The sequence below is a fragment of the Amphiura filiformis genome, chromosome 1, assembly GCF_039555335.1.
Source record: "Amphiura filiformis chromosome 1, Afil_fr2py, whole genome shotgun sequence".
Classification (NCBI taxonomy): domain Eukaryota; kingdom Metazoa; phylum Echinodermata; class Ophiuroidea; order Amphilepidida; family Amphiuridae; genus Amphiura; species Amphiura filiformis.
The window spans coordinates 55,405,344-55,420,759 of NC_092628.1; the positions used below are offsets into that span (position 1 = coordinate 55,405,344).

Sequence of the window (15,416 nt, forward strand, 5' to 3'; positions counted from 1 at the left end):
ATTTAAGTATTGACACAATATTTGGGAAAAATGTGTGCAAAAATAGTTTACAATAACATTTTTTGAAAACATTTAAAAATATTGTTGTAGTGTGTTTTCATACAAAACGTTTTAAAACGTTTATCATGACCTTTATATAACCCGACATTTTAATGTTATTAAAACGTTTTTACCTAAACCAAAAGCCAACATATAACTTATTTAAAACGTTTTTAAAACGTTTTTGTGTTTGCTGGGCGAGTCTGTACTTCACATTATATTACATGCATGTTTTAGTCGCTTCTCCAATTTTGATAGGGCACACATTTCAATTGGTTAGTGCAAGTGTGCCAACTATTTTTTTCCCTGGATTGCAGACACGAATCTCATCTTTTATCATCCCATCTGGCATGGAGCCAGAGAAAAGCCAATGAAAAGATGCGTCTTCTGAAGTCGCTTGAAAGAGTGCAGTGAGTTAGCAGAACGAATGCTATGTGGCAGGGTGTTCCAAAGAAACGGTGCAGCGAACGCGAATGATCTTTCCCCATAATACTTGGTAGATGGACGACATGTGACTGAGAGAAGCGATTTAGAAGATGAACGAAGTTTGCGACTAGGATTGTAGTGCGAGATGAACTCTGAGATGTACAGAGGAGAAAGTTGATATTGAGCCTTGAAGGTCATGAGAAGAATCTTGTAGATTATCCGCTGTTGGACAGGGAGCCGGTGAAGTGCCTGTAGAATAGGAGTAATGTGTTGATACTTGGAGGTGCGCGTGACGAGCCGGGCTGCAGTGTTTTGAACTCGTTGCAACTTGGAGATATAGCTATCCGGAAAGCCGTATAATAAAGAGTTGCAGGAGTCGATCCTTGATGTAACAAATGCATGAACTAATCTCGCTGTGCTGACCTCGTCAAGATAGTATCTGATTTGACCAATTCTACGAATTGCAACTAGGGCTGATTTACAGATGCTGTCGATGTGCTCTTTCATACAAAAGTGGGAATCCATTACAGCGCCTAGATTGCGCGCACCACTTGAAGGATTGATCACGGAATCCCCGATTACAAGCGATATGTTTGTAGCAGGTCTGTTCGAGAAGCGGGAAGTGACATGGATGAGTTCGGTCTTGGCATCGTTAAGGACCAATTTATTTGCAACGGCCCATGATCTCACATCCGCAATGCAGTTTTACATCACTTCAATAGCCTGAGCTCGATCATCAGGGTGGAAACACATATACAGTTGTGTATCGTCTGCATACACCATAGTATGCACACCATGTGCTGATATAAGATCTTGCATAGGGGCACTGTACATGGTGAAAAGTAACGGGCCAGCGACCGATCCCTGCGGTACTCCGCAGCTGAGAGAAGCACTGGTTGAAACTGCATCTTTCACGACGACAGATTGTGTTCTATTCTCAAGATATGATTTAATCCACATAATTATGTGCAGTACCAGACACGCCATATCTGTCAGCTAATCTCTGAAGCAATAACTGATGGTCTATTGTGTCGAAAGCCGACGAAAAATCAAGGAGGACAAGAATGGCCTCGTTACCTTTGTCAAGTGCACAAAGAATGTCTGACTGAACACGGAGCAATGCAGACTCAGTACTGTGATGTGCACGATACGCTGATTGTTTGAGGCGTTGAGGTCATTATCATGCAGATATGACTGAAGTTGAGAAATGGCGACGCGCTCAATCAGCTTGCCTAAGTAGGTCAGGTTAGATATCGGACGGTAGTTTGCAAGTTCATCAGCATCAAGCTTGGGCTTCTTAAGAAGTGGAGTGACGATTGCATGTTTCAGGCTGGATGGAAAAGAGCCAGATAGTAACGACTGATTCACAATTGCCGTCATACCAGGTAACATCTCGTCAATACATTCCTTCGTGATGGAAACAGGCAGAGGGTCCAATTTGCAGGATGTAATATGAGAAGACTTAATAATCTTCAAAATTTCCTCTTCAGATACTGAATGGAAACTATCAAAGGAGCTGGAGCAAGTACCATTAGATTCCAAGCTGATAACTGAGTTGGAAGAGGTATCAAGGCGGTCACGAAGGCTACTGATCTTATGATGGAAGTAGTCCGCAAAACGATCAGCGAGATCTTTCGGGTCATCGTGAGCTGGAAGTGTAATAGAAGACTTAGGCTTTGTAAGCGTATGAACAACGCGGAATAAATCACGAGGCTCAGCATCACTTATTTGGTCACGGTGATACATTGTCTTGGCAGAGTTGAGAAGATCATGGTAGGTTTCACACTGTTCTTTGTAAAGTTCTCTATGGACAGTAAGACCAGTGGCTTTATACTTCGTTTCTCGGCGACGCTTTTCCTGCTTAGCATTTCGGAGTGCATCGCAGTACCATGGGGCATGTGGGCGCAGAATCACTGTGCGCTCAGTAACAGGAGCATGGCTGTCAATGATTTTACGAAGCTTGGGGTTAAACTGATCGGTAAGAATGTCAACCTTCAAGATGTCATTTGAAGTGTCAGAGTTGGATAATAACGCTGAGCTGATGTCCTTCCGTATCATGCCAATGTCAACTTCACGCACTTTACGGCTACAAACGCGCTGTTGCAGATGGGTGAACAATCCGCACTAAGCATTTCACAGCAGAATGATCGGATGGCAAACCACGGTGCACAGATACATCAGTGACAAGTTCATTTGTTTTACGAGTTACAAGAAGGTCCAGTGTATGACCTTTTTTTATGTGTCGGAGAGCAAACATGCTGGTTCAGATCATGCATATCGAGTATATCAAGGAAGTTTGCAGATAATGGATCTTCAGGATTGTCCACATGCACATTGAAGTCACCGGTAATCAACAATGATGATGATGGAAGAATATACTCCAGTAGTGATGGGAAGTCGTCAAGAAACATAAGATCAGTCAACTTGTTCTCTTTACTTGGAGGAGGCCTATAGATGACAATAAGGCGGAACATAGACGATGATGACGTGATGCGCATGTCCATATGTTCAAAAGATGTAAATCTGACGGGGTCGTTAAGTTTCACCTGAAGACCATGTCTAGCAAGAATGCCTACACCACCAGCTCTACCATGAAGACAAGGGTAATGGTAGAAATTGTAATTTGGAAGAGTGTTTCTGATATCAGCAAGTGATTTATTGTCTCTTTCATCCCCCGTAAGCCACGTTTCTGTTATTGCCAAAATATCAAGTTGATGTGTGATAACCAAATCACATAACGCAGTAGATTTATTTTTGGCATTTATAGATCGGGCGTCCCAGGTCGCGAAACGCACGAAAGAAGCATTATGGGCGAGATCTCGAGTTGTGCAAATATTGATGAGATTGTTTGTATTTACGCCGGTCTGAGTGGACAAGTTTGAACTGCATGATGGGATAGTTGAACAAGAAGAGATACTACGCTGTTTGTGTATACCACCTCTGCAACCTCTTGGTTTATTGTGATTTAAGTACTTTGTCCAAGGTTTATTATGACATGCATGAATGTTGTTGTTCACACCTTGTCGAGCGTGCAAAAGTGAGTTGTATACAAGTGGTTTCATCTTCAAAAACAACATAATTATACAAGTCTTTGTTCTAGACTACACATACGATATGAAGAAATGGTGAACGATGTACAATGCAAAACTATATATGTAGGATCAGATACGATGATAAACATCGGCGAATAACAAATATGCGATAAATCGAAGCAAATAAAGTTCACGAAAATTGTCACAAAGTACTTACACTCATAATCATATATCACAAAAAGTCATATAAGCAGTAAAAACAATAAAAATTATGTGTTACTTAGAGACCGAAGTACATGCAGCAGTTCGAGATCAGCGCCCTCAAATATATTTGACTGTGTTAGCCACCCTCAGATGTGGGAAACTATGAAAAAGATGGGTTTCCCAAGTCATTTTGTGGTTCTGATCAGCTGCTTATATGAAGACCAAGAATCGGCAGTCAGAACAAGTAGTGGGGACACAGATTGGTTCAAGATTGGAAGAGGCTTACGACAGGGCTGTGTGCTATCACCAAACATCTACTCTGAAGACTTAATGAGAAGGAGGGGTTTGAAGGTGGGGTGAAGTTTGGCGGTACAAGAATTACTAACCTGAGGTACGCCGATGATACCACTCTTATTTGTAGCAGCAGAGTAGAGCCGATTGATCTTTTGAAGCGCATCAAAGTGGCCATCGAAGAAAAACACCTTCTCCTGAACACAAAAAGACAAAAATAATGGTTGTAGACAGAGAGCGGAAAAGTGATGATTTTGTGATAGATGGACAGCAGATTGAGGAGGTGAAGCAATTTGAATATCTGGGTTCAGTGATTAACAACAGTGGTGACAGCACAACTGAAATTAAGAGAAGACTGGCTATTGCAAGGACAACGGTACAGGGCATGTCAAGCATATGCAAAAGCAGAGGCCTATCCATTGCCTCAAGGTACGCCTACTTCGTGCAACTGTGTTTTCCATTGCCACTTATGGATGAGAGTCTTGGGCTATGACCAAGAATGATAGGAAAAGAGTAGATGCTTTTGAGATGTGGTACGTATTACAGGAGGCTTACAAGATTGGTAAAAGTCTACCCATCAGAAGCGGCATAATGGAGAGAAAGCTGAAGTACTTGGGCCATATTGTCAGGAAACATGGAGGTGTAGAAAAGCAAGATTTTGCAAGGGGCTATGGAAGGCAGACGAGGAATAGGACGTCCACCAACATCTTGGACGTGAAGCTGGTTTCTAACCAAGGAATGCAAGTTGCATGCAACGCACTTGGCATCAGATCGAGTGAGATGGCGTACTCTTGTGAAGACCACAGCAGCGCCACCTGACACAGAGAGATTATAATTATAATTATAATTATAATTATAATTATAATTATTATAATTATTGTTATTTTTATTATTATTTATAATTAGCAGCATGTAGACTGATATTGGACTCTGTCATATTGACATAAACTTAAAAAGTTACCTTTTCAGAGTCTGAGTTGAGCAATGACGTAGCTTGCCACGCCATCACGGTGTCTTCATTCAGCGTATTGATTAAAAAACAAACTCACAGTGCGGCGATGGGTTCGCCAGTCTCCTTATTGTTGCGAACTTATATATGGAGACTTTTGAGACCAGGGCTCTCGCTACGGCACCCCATCCCCCTGTTTGGTTTCGCTATGTCGACGACACATTCGTTCTCATTCATGAATACGACATTGATGGCTTTACCACACACATCAATAGTATAGATCCAAACATCAAGTTCACTACGGAACCGGAAGAGGAGGGCAAACTGCCTTTCCTGGACACTTGTATAAACGTCAACGATGATGGTAGCACGAAAGTCACAATCTACAGAAAGCCCACACACACTAACAAGTCCTTGAACATTGACTCTAACCACCATCTTGAGCATAAACGGTCAGTCGTGAGAACGCTACTGGACAGAGTTGATAAACTTGTTACCTCCGTGGACGACAAAGAGCAAGAAAGAAACCATATCAAATCTGCGCTAGAAGCGAACGGATACGAGACGTGGATGCTCAAAACGCCTAAGAAGAAAGATCTCAAAGACACTACCGTCTAAGTGAGAAAGATCAACGTTCCCCTCCCATATATGTCAAGGTTCTGTCGGAAAAGTTGACCCACGGGGTCAATGTATACCACAAGCCGGTTAACACCATAAGATCTTTTCTTGTCCATCCCAAGGACAAAACCCCGGACGCTAATAAATGTGGAGTTATATACAAAATCAGCTGCCCCGAGTACACGGACACCTATGTTGGAGAGACAGCAAGAGCCCTAGCCACTCGGGTTAAAGAACACACAAGAACCACGTACGGCCCCCCTGACAGCGGTTGGTGAACATAAATCCAATCACCAGCATGATATCAGTTTGGACAGTGTAGAAGTTATCGGTAGGGAGGATAACTTTTGGAACCGAAAGATCAGAGAAGCCTTCGAGATCAAGACCCAAAAACCTACACTCAACACTCAACCTGCCCGCCATCTATGACGATCTGCTGCCACTTGACCACCCACTGGGTGGTCAGGTGACCGGAGGAGTGTAATCACTACGCTGAATGAAGACGCCGTGATGGCGTCGCAAGCTACGTCTTTGCTCAACTCAGACTCTGAAAAGGTAACTTTATAAGCTTATTATTATTATTGCAGATGACCAGAGCCTCGATCCACAAGGACTCAGCAGGACTTCAAGATCATACCAACAAACTAAATGCAGCATGTGAGAAATATGGCATGAAAGTCAGCATAGCCAAAACAGAGACCATGGTGGTTAGTAGATTACCCAAGGATATTGACATCACCATTAAAGGTCCGTAACCCGATCGACAGCATCATCCCCGATTTTTTTCATTGTTGATGAGGTTTTGGTATCACATAATAGATATTATTTTCTCATTACTATCCTGAAATTTGACGCTCCAAGTCGATGTATTTCCGGAGAAATCATGAAACACAGCGGGTTTTACAGGCTACCATTTTGTAAACAATGGTAAATACTTCGGATTTCTGGGCAGGGAATTATGAACGAAATATCAGTCTCCTCAACAGCTACTTTGGTTTCGCGTTATACACATAATAAAAAAAAAGCGAACCACACTAACTGCTGAGGAGACGGTGCGCCGTATTTAGTTATAAAATTTCCACGATGGACGTAGTGGGCTGAATAGCTCATTTGGTTAGCGCATTATGTTGCTACCCGAGAGGTACCCGGTTCAAAATCCGGTATCGGAAGGGTTGTTTTCCCTCTCCATTTTTAACCCAAACTTTTTATATTCATTTGAAATGTACATATTGCAAGGGAAATATATTTTGTTTCCTTTTTTTTTTTAACGTTACTAAAAAAAACAAATATTTTCCGTTCAATACGGGCCGGGCATTGTACAGCATGTCAGCATTAAATTCGTCATACGAACGGGAATTGTTGTTGTTGCTTGCCTGCACAGAATGCAATTCACGTATACCAAGGTATTGGATTGCAAATGGCTATTTATTCCCATTTACGCTGAAAATGCTCTCGATTTTTCACAAAGCAGCATAAAGGGGGCGATATTTGATATTATTATGTAATTTTAAAGACAATCCATATCCAAAACCAATAGGGTTACCCTCTTTAACAACAGCAAGCTAAAACAGACAAAGGAGTTTAAGTACTTGGGAAGTATCCTTTCTGAGGATGGAAGTATCCGCAGATTTAAAAGCAGCCCGCAGCTTCTGCTTCTCTGACATAAACAGGGAGCTTGTTCCAGAGCTTGTTTTGCATTAACTTTTCAAACGTGTTTTTTAATGTTATTAAAACGTTTTTAAACGATAATGCCCATATATAACCCTAGTATTTAAACGTTTTCTGTAAAACGGCTTGTGTTTACTGGGTACTCTGTTTCCAAGGTATGCTACCTAAGGGGCTGTGAAATAATTATGAGCATTGGGCCGGGGGAGTGTAAAATTGGGGTAAGAATTTTTGCCTAGCTGAAAGGGAGGGCGCAAGCAATTTTTGGCAAGCAGAGAGGGGGCACATTGTCATCGCCCCGATATCTTCATGGCAGAAATCGCCATGGTAGGTTGAATCCACCGCCACGCATGGACATTTTGTTCCGACCTGTTTAATAGTTTTAAGACGCATAAGTTTAAACAATTGTTTGATATATGAAAGTGTAAATTTGTGGTAATAAAATAGACAACAGGAAAACAAAAAAACAAAAAACAATGGAATACTGATTTAATTCTTTATTCATCTGAGCTTTACTATTTGGCCCAAGCAATTCTTACAATATTTGGACGTAATATTCTTAAATGTCAAAACATATTTTGAACCTTAAGCATCAAACAGAATGTGTTTCTACATGTATCTGATCAATAATATTATACAAAGTATGGTTAGAGGCCTCTTAGAGGCATTATGGTCAAATGTAAACACAACTCTGTCTTGATTTTTGCATATAACATAACAGCTCCAGTCAAGTTCCATTGACATGATTTCAGACAATATCAGTGACTATAATATATGTCAGTCGTTGCTTCACTGCATTCACTGAAAAGTAACTTGCATAAAAGTGCTAGTGCATGGTAAAAATCATTGTTTCCACAATGAAGACATGACTGTCCACACATGGTATAGCTACTTTGTATGTCCAGCAAAACAAGTATATTAGAAGCATTCAGTTCCTTGTTTATAATACAGCTCCAGAGAAAGATCAGTTTGATGCGACAAATTTAGCGACATCTGTTGTACTTGGACCCCTGGACTTGGACCAGCCAGATCTATGAATACCCTATCTACATTTTCTGTATGTCTCTGTTCTTGTGATTGTCAATTGATTTGGCATTGGATGAAGGCAATGTACATAATCTGCCACTTTTAACAAGAAAGACCGTAGAAGAATACCAAGTCAGGTTCTCTGTGAAGCGGTGATAAGTTGACTGGAGAAAGTCACACAGATCTAAGTATCTTTTCAGTTTCAGTGTCGAGAAATATCTCTCATTTTAGTTTAGTCTTTTGACAAGTGCTGAGTGAAACGTTTTGTCAGCCTGTCCACTTTCATGCGTGCTGCATGCACTGCCTCAGCTTCTGATAAGTAACCCCTTAAGTGACTTCCAAGATGCATAAATCGCATCTGTGCAGGTCCGTGGAAGGATTCCTTGCCATTGCGATACTCCCTGTTGCCCCATTTTGCACAAGATTCTGTTACAATCTCGTCGAAATCAATCACCTTAGGATCAAGTTGCAAAATTTTAGCTGACTCCAGGAATATAGCTTGCACATAGCCCAGGTCAAGTTTATCTAGGGCTTCCTCGTAGATTATGTCAAACAATGGATCCTCGCAGGCTATACAGATATGCTGCAATTGACTCGGATTATCTACTTGATATCCGTTGCGCCTTTCTTTCATCAATGCACCCGAACTTTGTTCTAGCTCGTCACCGACTATGTAGTTGAGCAGATATTGTAGTCGACGCATCAGTTCCTCAATGATTGACCGTTTCGACTGACACTCTTGCCATAAGTAAACCTCTGTTTCACTGTCCCATCCGTCACTAGCCATCTGACCTAGATGATATACTTCTCTAGACAAATATGATGAAATGCTGTCGATGGCTGATAACCTGTACTCTTACAAGGATGCAAAATTACAAGTGAAATAATCCTTGCATCTGCAGGATATATATGCCAATTCAGTAGGAGAGCGCTTTATTATATCTCTTGGCAACGCTATAAACACTTGTAAATATTATTTTGTAACACAAACATCGCACGTTTTTATTAAGAACCCACTTGTTTACATTATTATTATTATTATTATTATTCATGGTTTATTCAAACACACTCGCAGCTAAAAGCTGAATTGCTGTGAAGTTCACATATAAAAAATACAATATACAACATGAAATATAAAGGATATTAAAGAACATCAAAAACACACATTTGACCAAACAGGCGAAACTCCCTCCCTGCAAACCTACTCCTAAGGTGGAAAGGTCCTCTGAAAAAGGAGAGGACATAAAACCCCGGGAAAAGTCTGCAAAGAGGGGGCTTCGCCCCCGGACAAAAACATTATGACCTATGAGTTGGCAATACTATCCAAAGCATAAATAAACACAAGATCTATATTGCACATAAGTTAAAGATACATTGTTCAGATGACATATAAAAGAGAATATATTAAGCATTATTTAACAGGTTGACCATGTAAGGAATTGGGCTGTCACGGTATCTATTTGTGCGCCACCTAGGAAGAGTAAGTTTGTGTCCATTTCTAAGCTCACGGCCATGTATTTTCACCCTTTCTTCAGGGAGCCATTCACGAAAAGAATCGGATTCCATGAGTTTTGAGCAAATTCTAGACAAATTTTTTCTCTTCTTTGTGTGAGTCTCTCAAGTGCGCAAGTTTGGAGCGCCTCCTCATAAGATGAATGTTTGGTCAAACCTAAAATAATTCTACACGCGCGTTTTTGGATGATTATAATATAACTATTCATAAGGGCATTGTTTTACTTAAATCACATAGGTAACTTCCGTTATACCGCCCTCATCTTTTTCAAAATGGCCGGCACTGGCCAAAAGTCACCACTAGGGGTAATTTTGGCGCTGTTCTTAAATCCCTGTATCGCCCCAACCACTACATGTACTACTCCCTTCCACGATCTGTGATCCATATGCTTACCGTGCGTAACTTTGATGTCATTGCATATCTCAATGTATTCCTTGCTTGCGATCAGTTTAGCTTGGGCTGGATTCCACCAATCGATGAGTTTCGAGTCGTACCGAGTCATCATAGCGTTGCCGCCGACCGGGCAAGCCTGAAGGTGGTCTGTTAGCTCCTCTACTTCTGTCCTATGTTTGTACAAAACGGCATCCGCAAATATAGCATCTACCTACACCGGGAATAAAATAGGCTACAGGGTGAGTATGAAAGTAGTGTACTCTCGAAAAATATGTTGCTTGAAAACAAAAATGACCCGCACAGGAAATCATGTGCGCTGTAATAAATCAGCTTACACATAGGCCCCTACTTTTAAAAAAAATCCAATTAATTTGACCTTTGCATATAGGCCTAATATCACATTTTTGTTTCAAACTAAAGAAAATACTATACGCAACCAGTGACGTCACCAGGAATTTGTTTTCGGGGGGGGGGGGGACAAAATCGACAAATTGTGCGCAAAATTGCCGCAAAAAGTGGCAATTTACGTAATTTTGAGACAAATGTTGCGCATAATTGCCGCAAAAAATGGAAATTTACGTAATTTTTGGTGTTTTGTATCAAAAGTGGGGAGAGGGGCAAACTGGGTGGGGGGAAGAAACATTTATTGGGGGACGCCCCCCGTAGCGCCGCCACTGTACGCAACGGCATAATGAAATGAAATGATTAGTTTCCGTCACCCGCCCGCTTTTCAATTTGACCAATACTTTCATTATTTTCATAAAAAGTAAATTATCTGAAAATTGAGATGGAAATAATCAAAATTGAAACTCTCAAAATGTCTGACATCCCCTGCTGATCATAATCAGCAGGTTTTTGTTAGAGGGTGAGTATAGTAAATAATGAAAATTTGAGGATTACCTCGTCATGTTTCTAGTGATTACAAAAATTGCAAATTTCTTTTTATTTTAGTAAAAACAAATTCAAATATTTTCTCAATCTGAAGCAAAATGTCTTTCATGATGATCTAAGCATTAATACCCATTTTGAGATGGTCATTCATTTTAAACAATATAGGTAAATGAGAGTTCTGACATTAATGAAATTTTCCAAAATAATTAATAATGAAATCATGACCTCATATTTCACTGAAGAAAATGTGACGGGAAACTAATAATTTCATTTCATTAGCCTAATATTTCTAAATAAGTAGTGAATATGCATGCTAGAGGCACTTAAGGGGTTGTTTTGAATGACAGGTGAGTCAGGGGTCAAAAACAAAATTGTTACCTTTTTGACCTCAGCACATGTGTATGTATGATGTGCCATACACAAATTAACAAAACAATACCTTAAAGTATCATTTTTTAATGTTTTTTACGATAAACAGTATCTTTTACCATGTTTACAAGCTACAACTATTTGTACCGTGGGCGTGTCTGTTGCCAGGTCATTAACAGACGGTCAGACCTTGAATAATAAATTTTGTGGCTTTATATAATGCATTGCTTAAAGCAATTATAGTAGCCTTGGTTCTATAAGTCACATGTGGGAAAGCATACAATATAGGCCTATTCAACAATTGCTTTATATGCCCCCCCCCCCGTTGTGTTGTCTCATATCCCTGGTCAAATCCAGCTTGCAATAAATATAAATGTGCTGATATTAACTCGTGGTGGTTTCTTTAATGTTTACATGTAAATGGCTAGCATTGCACCTGGCACCATTTTCCATACTGTTAGATTACATACATGTAGGACCAAAAATTGTGTACTCACAAGAAACTGACCAAATCATAGATTAACTCAATATCCTACAATTGGTCTTAGATTACATGCATGTAGAGTGTGGCACCAAAATAGTGTCCTCGTAAATTATACCTTTTATGTGTTGTTTGGAAGATTTTGAAGTTAATAATTTTGGTATATAGGCCTACATGAATTTAATTTTGAATTTTTGATGATTCATTGACACTACTTCATAAAGAACCATGTTAATTGTAAAGTAGGCCCTATGTTAAATACACAACAATAGGCCTATGATATCTTGATAATGATAATGATAATATGTCGCACACCTCTTATAACTTAGTAATTTAGGCATAGGCCTATTCGCTGTCGTAGTGCACGTTAGTAACCATTGGTTACTGCTCCAAGCCTGGGCTCATACACCTGTTCCGAATTTTGATATGCCATAGGCTTTGTGTTGTGATCATTTCGATCAGTGGTTCGTAACAAAGAAAGCGTGATCCAGTTGGCCTAGCTACGGTCATATTGTAACAATGCACTACGACAGCGAATACAGCATACAGCGTATATTGACAACCTACATTGAGACCCCTTGAAATGATGATAAATATATCGACACTGAATCCAGAGCTGCTCAGAGTAACACATGTTTTTAGTTATGAAGTATTGCAATGGACTTTTACCAGGAAAATGTGGATTTATACTAATTTAAGACACCAATCGGAAGAAACATAGTAACCACTGTGCAACGCTTGTGTTTGGCCTTCTTATGTGTAAAATTTCGAGGCAAGGCGGTGAGTAAGAAATATTAAAATCAATGAATTTATGCAAAAAAATTCCATAACATCAATTCTTTAGATATGACATATAAAGGCAAAACTCAGCACTAAAGTGGACGTTTTGAATAGGATGCATGTACTAAATACACACAAATTTGGGTTTCTTCGCTAACGGAATGGGTGTAGAAGTCTTTTCGTTAAAAAAGTGGGACATTTTTTAAATTTTGATGGACAAAATAGCAATAAGAAATAGGCGTTTCCAAGCTTGCAAAATCACGATGAATTGTCTGCACAAAGGATACCAATTAAGGCACATGCCTTACCCTCAAGTTGAAAGTAAGTACCGTAATTATTTATATAGAGTGTCCAACATATTAAGGCGAACTTCTGACGAAATCGACGCAAAGCAAATTCATGAAATCTTCGTTGCCACTAGAAAGTGCGTGAGCAATAATGTAACATCAAATATACACGCCTATTTACATAATTTCCTAAGACCTTACACAAGTGATCAGGCTCAAATATAAAACTAAAGAGTTTGGTCATTGATATGCACCATCAATTTTGAACCTATGATCAATATTGCTAGGCAAAATTCACAGCAAACATGGCAAATTTCTCTCATTTCGGAGATATTTGAAACAAGACTGCTCGACCCCTTAACTTTCCGTTAATGTTCGGCTTAAGTTTATGTTCGACTGTCTAAAGGGTGATGGCGTCGTTGCCAAGCTTCACACCATGTACCAACCTTCGACATGAAATTTTTCAAAAGGGAAACACAAGGACCAGTGACAGAGCACAGCGTGTTAGACCACCTGGTCACGATTTCATGAGTAGCCAGCTGAACAGAGTCACCCATTCAGTTAACCTCATTTAAAATTCACACTCCCTGTGTCATGTCTTCCATAGGAAGTGTATGGATTTCAACTCTCGGGATTTTAACTGGAACTACTGGAATATCCTATTTATACCCATGTAATATTATGAAACCCACTGAGGATCTCTCAATGAAAGACGAATGCATTATTCTCACCGTTTCGTCTTTCAGCCATTCCAAACCCTGTGCATATCCGCTGACACGTCGTATGTTTTCTGGTGGAAGTACTGCTCCCTGAAGTAAGAAAAGGGGTACGATAATATCACAAGCCTGAAGCTTATTAATTTTAGTTTTAAGTTTGACCAAAAGTCTAATGGTATTTTATAAGTTGACCTCAAATGACCTTTGACCTCAATATATGACCTTGAACACCACCAATAGATGAGGCTTTGCCACAGAGGTCGGTATACACAAGAGTCGCATTAGTGTACATGTTCACGTAACCACCTTCAACTCATTTGCATAGAATTGGATACCAGGATCGTATTCTGATTCGTCGTGCCTTCTAACCTGTTCTAATTAGCATACTTTTGGATACCTCCATATTTGGTATTACCTAATTAATTATTTATACCTCTATGTTGTTTACATAGTGACGTCATTAGAGCTGGTCACTTCGTCAAACATCCGACGAACGAACGTTTGTAGTTTTCTTTTTATTACTGTTATATGATCGTGAAATACCATATAGCTGACACGATTATGAAGATTATCATTCATCCAGGTATAAATAACTATGAAATTATTATAATCTGATCTACTGGACTTACGCTTTTTTGTGGTGGCAACCAGCGCATCCTATCTCGGATGCATGGTATCAGAGAGGCCAACTGATGTTTACACGCACTTAGAAGCGGCACTAATCATTCATTTGACAACAAGGACGTCAAGATATTACGATCGCGAAAGCAGATGAGAGAAACCTCTGAGGAATCTTCTTTATGTTAAACGGGAGGAGCCTTCACTTAACAAGGGAGGCGGGTACGACACAAACCTGGCAGGGGCCTATTGTTCAGCGATAAAGAAGATCCTCAGAGGTTTAACATAAATCATCTTCGACCTCTGACGTAACATCCTTTCACAGGTCAACGAACTTTGCGTCGCTTTAACATCAGTTGGCTGTCTAAGTGATGATGCAACCATCCAGAGATAGGATGTGAAATATTGCCACTCACAAAAACGTAAGTCCAGTAGATCAGATTATAATAATTTCATAACCATATAGCTGACGTGTTAGTCCAATATGATAGGAAAATATTTCTGGTGATGACCCCATGTTCACATTGGCTAAATAAGCTGTATTTTCGCTGGAAATATAATGATGTAAGCATACGTGACCAAAAAAACGCGTGAAAAGGGGTGTTTTTTCTTGGTTGGGCACTGGTCCAATCTGTTAGCTATCTCTCTTCCAAATATTCGTTCAACGAAGCACGGTGATTCCGATGTCAATTACGAAAGCCCCGCCCCAGTTTCAATTCAAATATGGTAGCACAAAGCTATGCCGCGGGATGGGACACTTGTCAACAACTGAGAGGTATTGAGCTCAAGCGGCACGCGTCCGATAGACCCATGGTACGCGCAATAATAAAAGGCAACCACTCGACTCGGACTTAGGCCTATTGTCCATATTGCGTATATTATCGCGAGCGGTTTGCAAATGTTTGCACATTATTTAGCTAGGGAAGCCTTTTCAAATATCCCCGCGCTGCCAAGCTGCGTTGATTGGTCGGATACAATATCGTTGTTTTAGTCGCTTACACAAACGTTAATGTAGTGAAAACATGGACGTGGTATATAGAAAGATTGCGTGACTCCAAATCCGTAAAAGTGAATTCCCACAAAGTACTGGGAACTGGAAGGCAGATTGACAGACTGGT

The 15,416-nt window shown here is 40.1% G+C and overlaps 1 protein-coding gene across 1 annotated transcript in view; it reads right to left on the reverse strand.

The window, feature by feature from the left end:
• The window catches only part of LOC140149138 (uncharacterized), a 33,740-nt gene that overhangs the window by 3,226 nt on the left and 15,098 nt on the right, over positions 1-15,416 (reverse strand). The window contains exons 6-7 of the mRNA XM_072171326.1: positions 13,696-13,773; positions 10,157-10,367 (exon numbers count right to left, since the gene is read on the reverse strand). Coding sequence (XP_072027427.1) covers positions 10,157-10,367; positions 13,696-13,773 — 289 coding nt within the window. The remainder of the gene's footprint in view (positions 1-10,156; positions 10,368-13,695; positions 13,774-15,416) is intronic.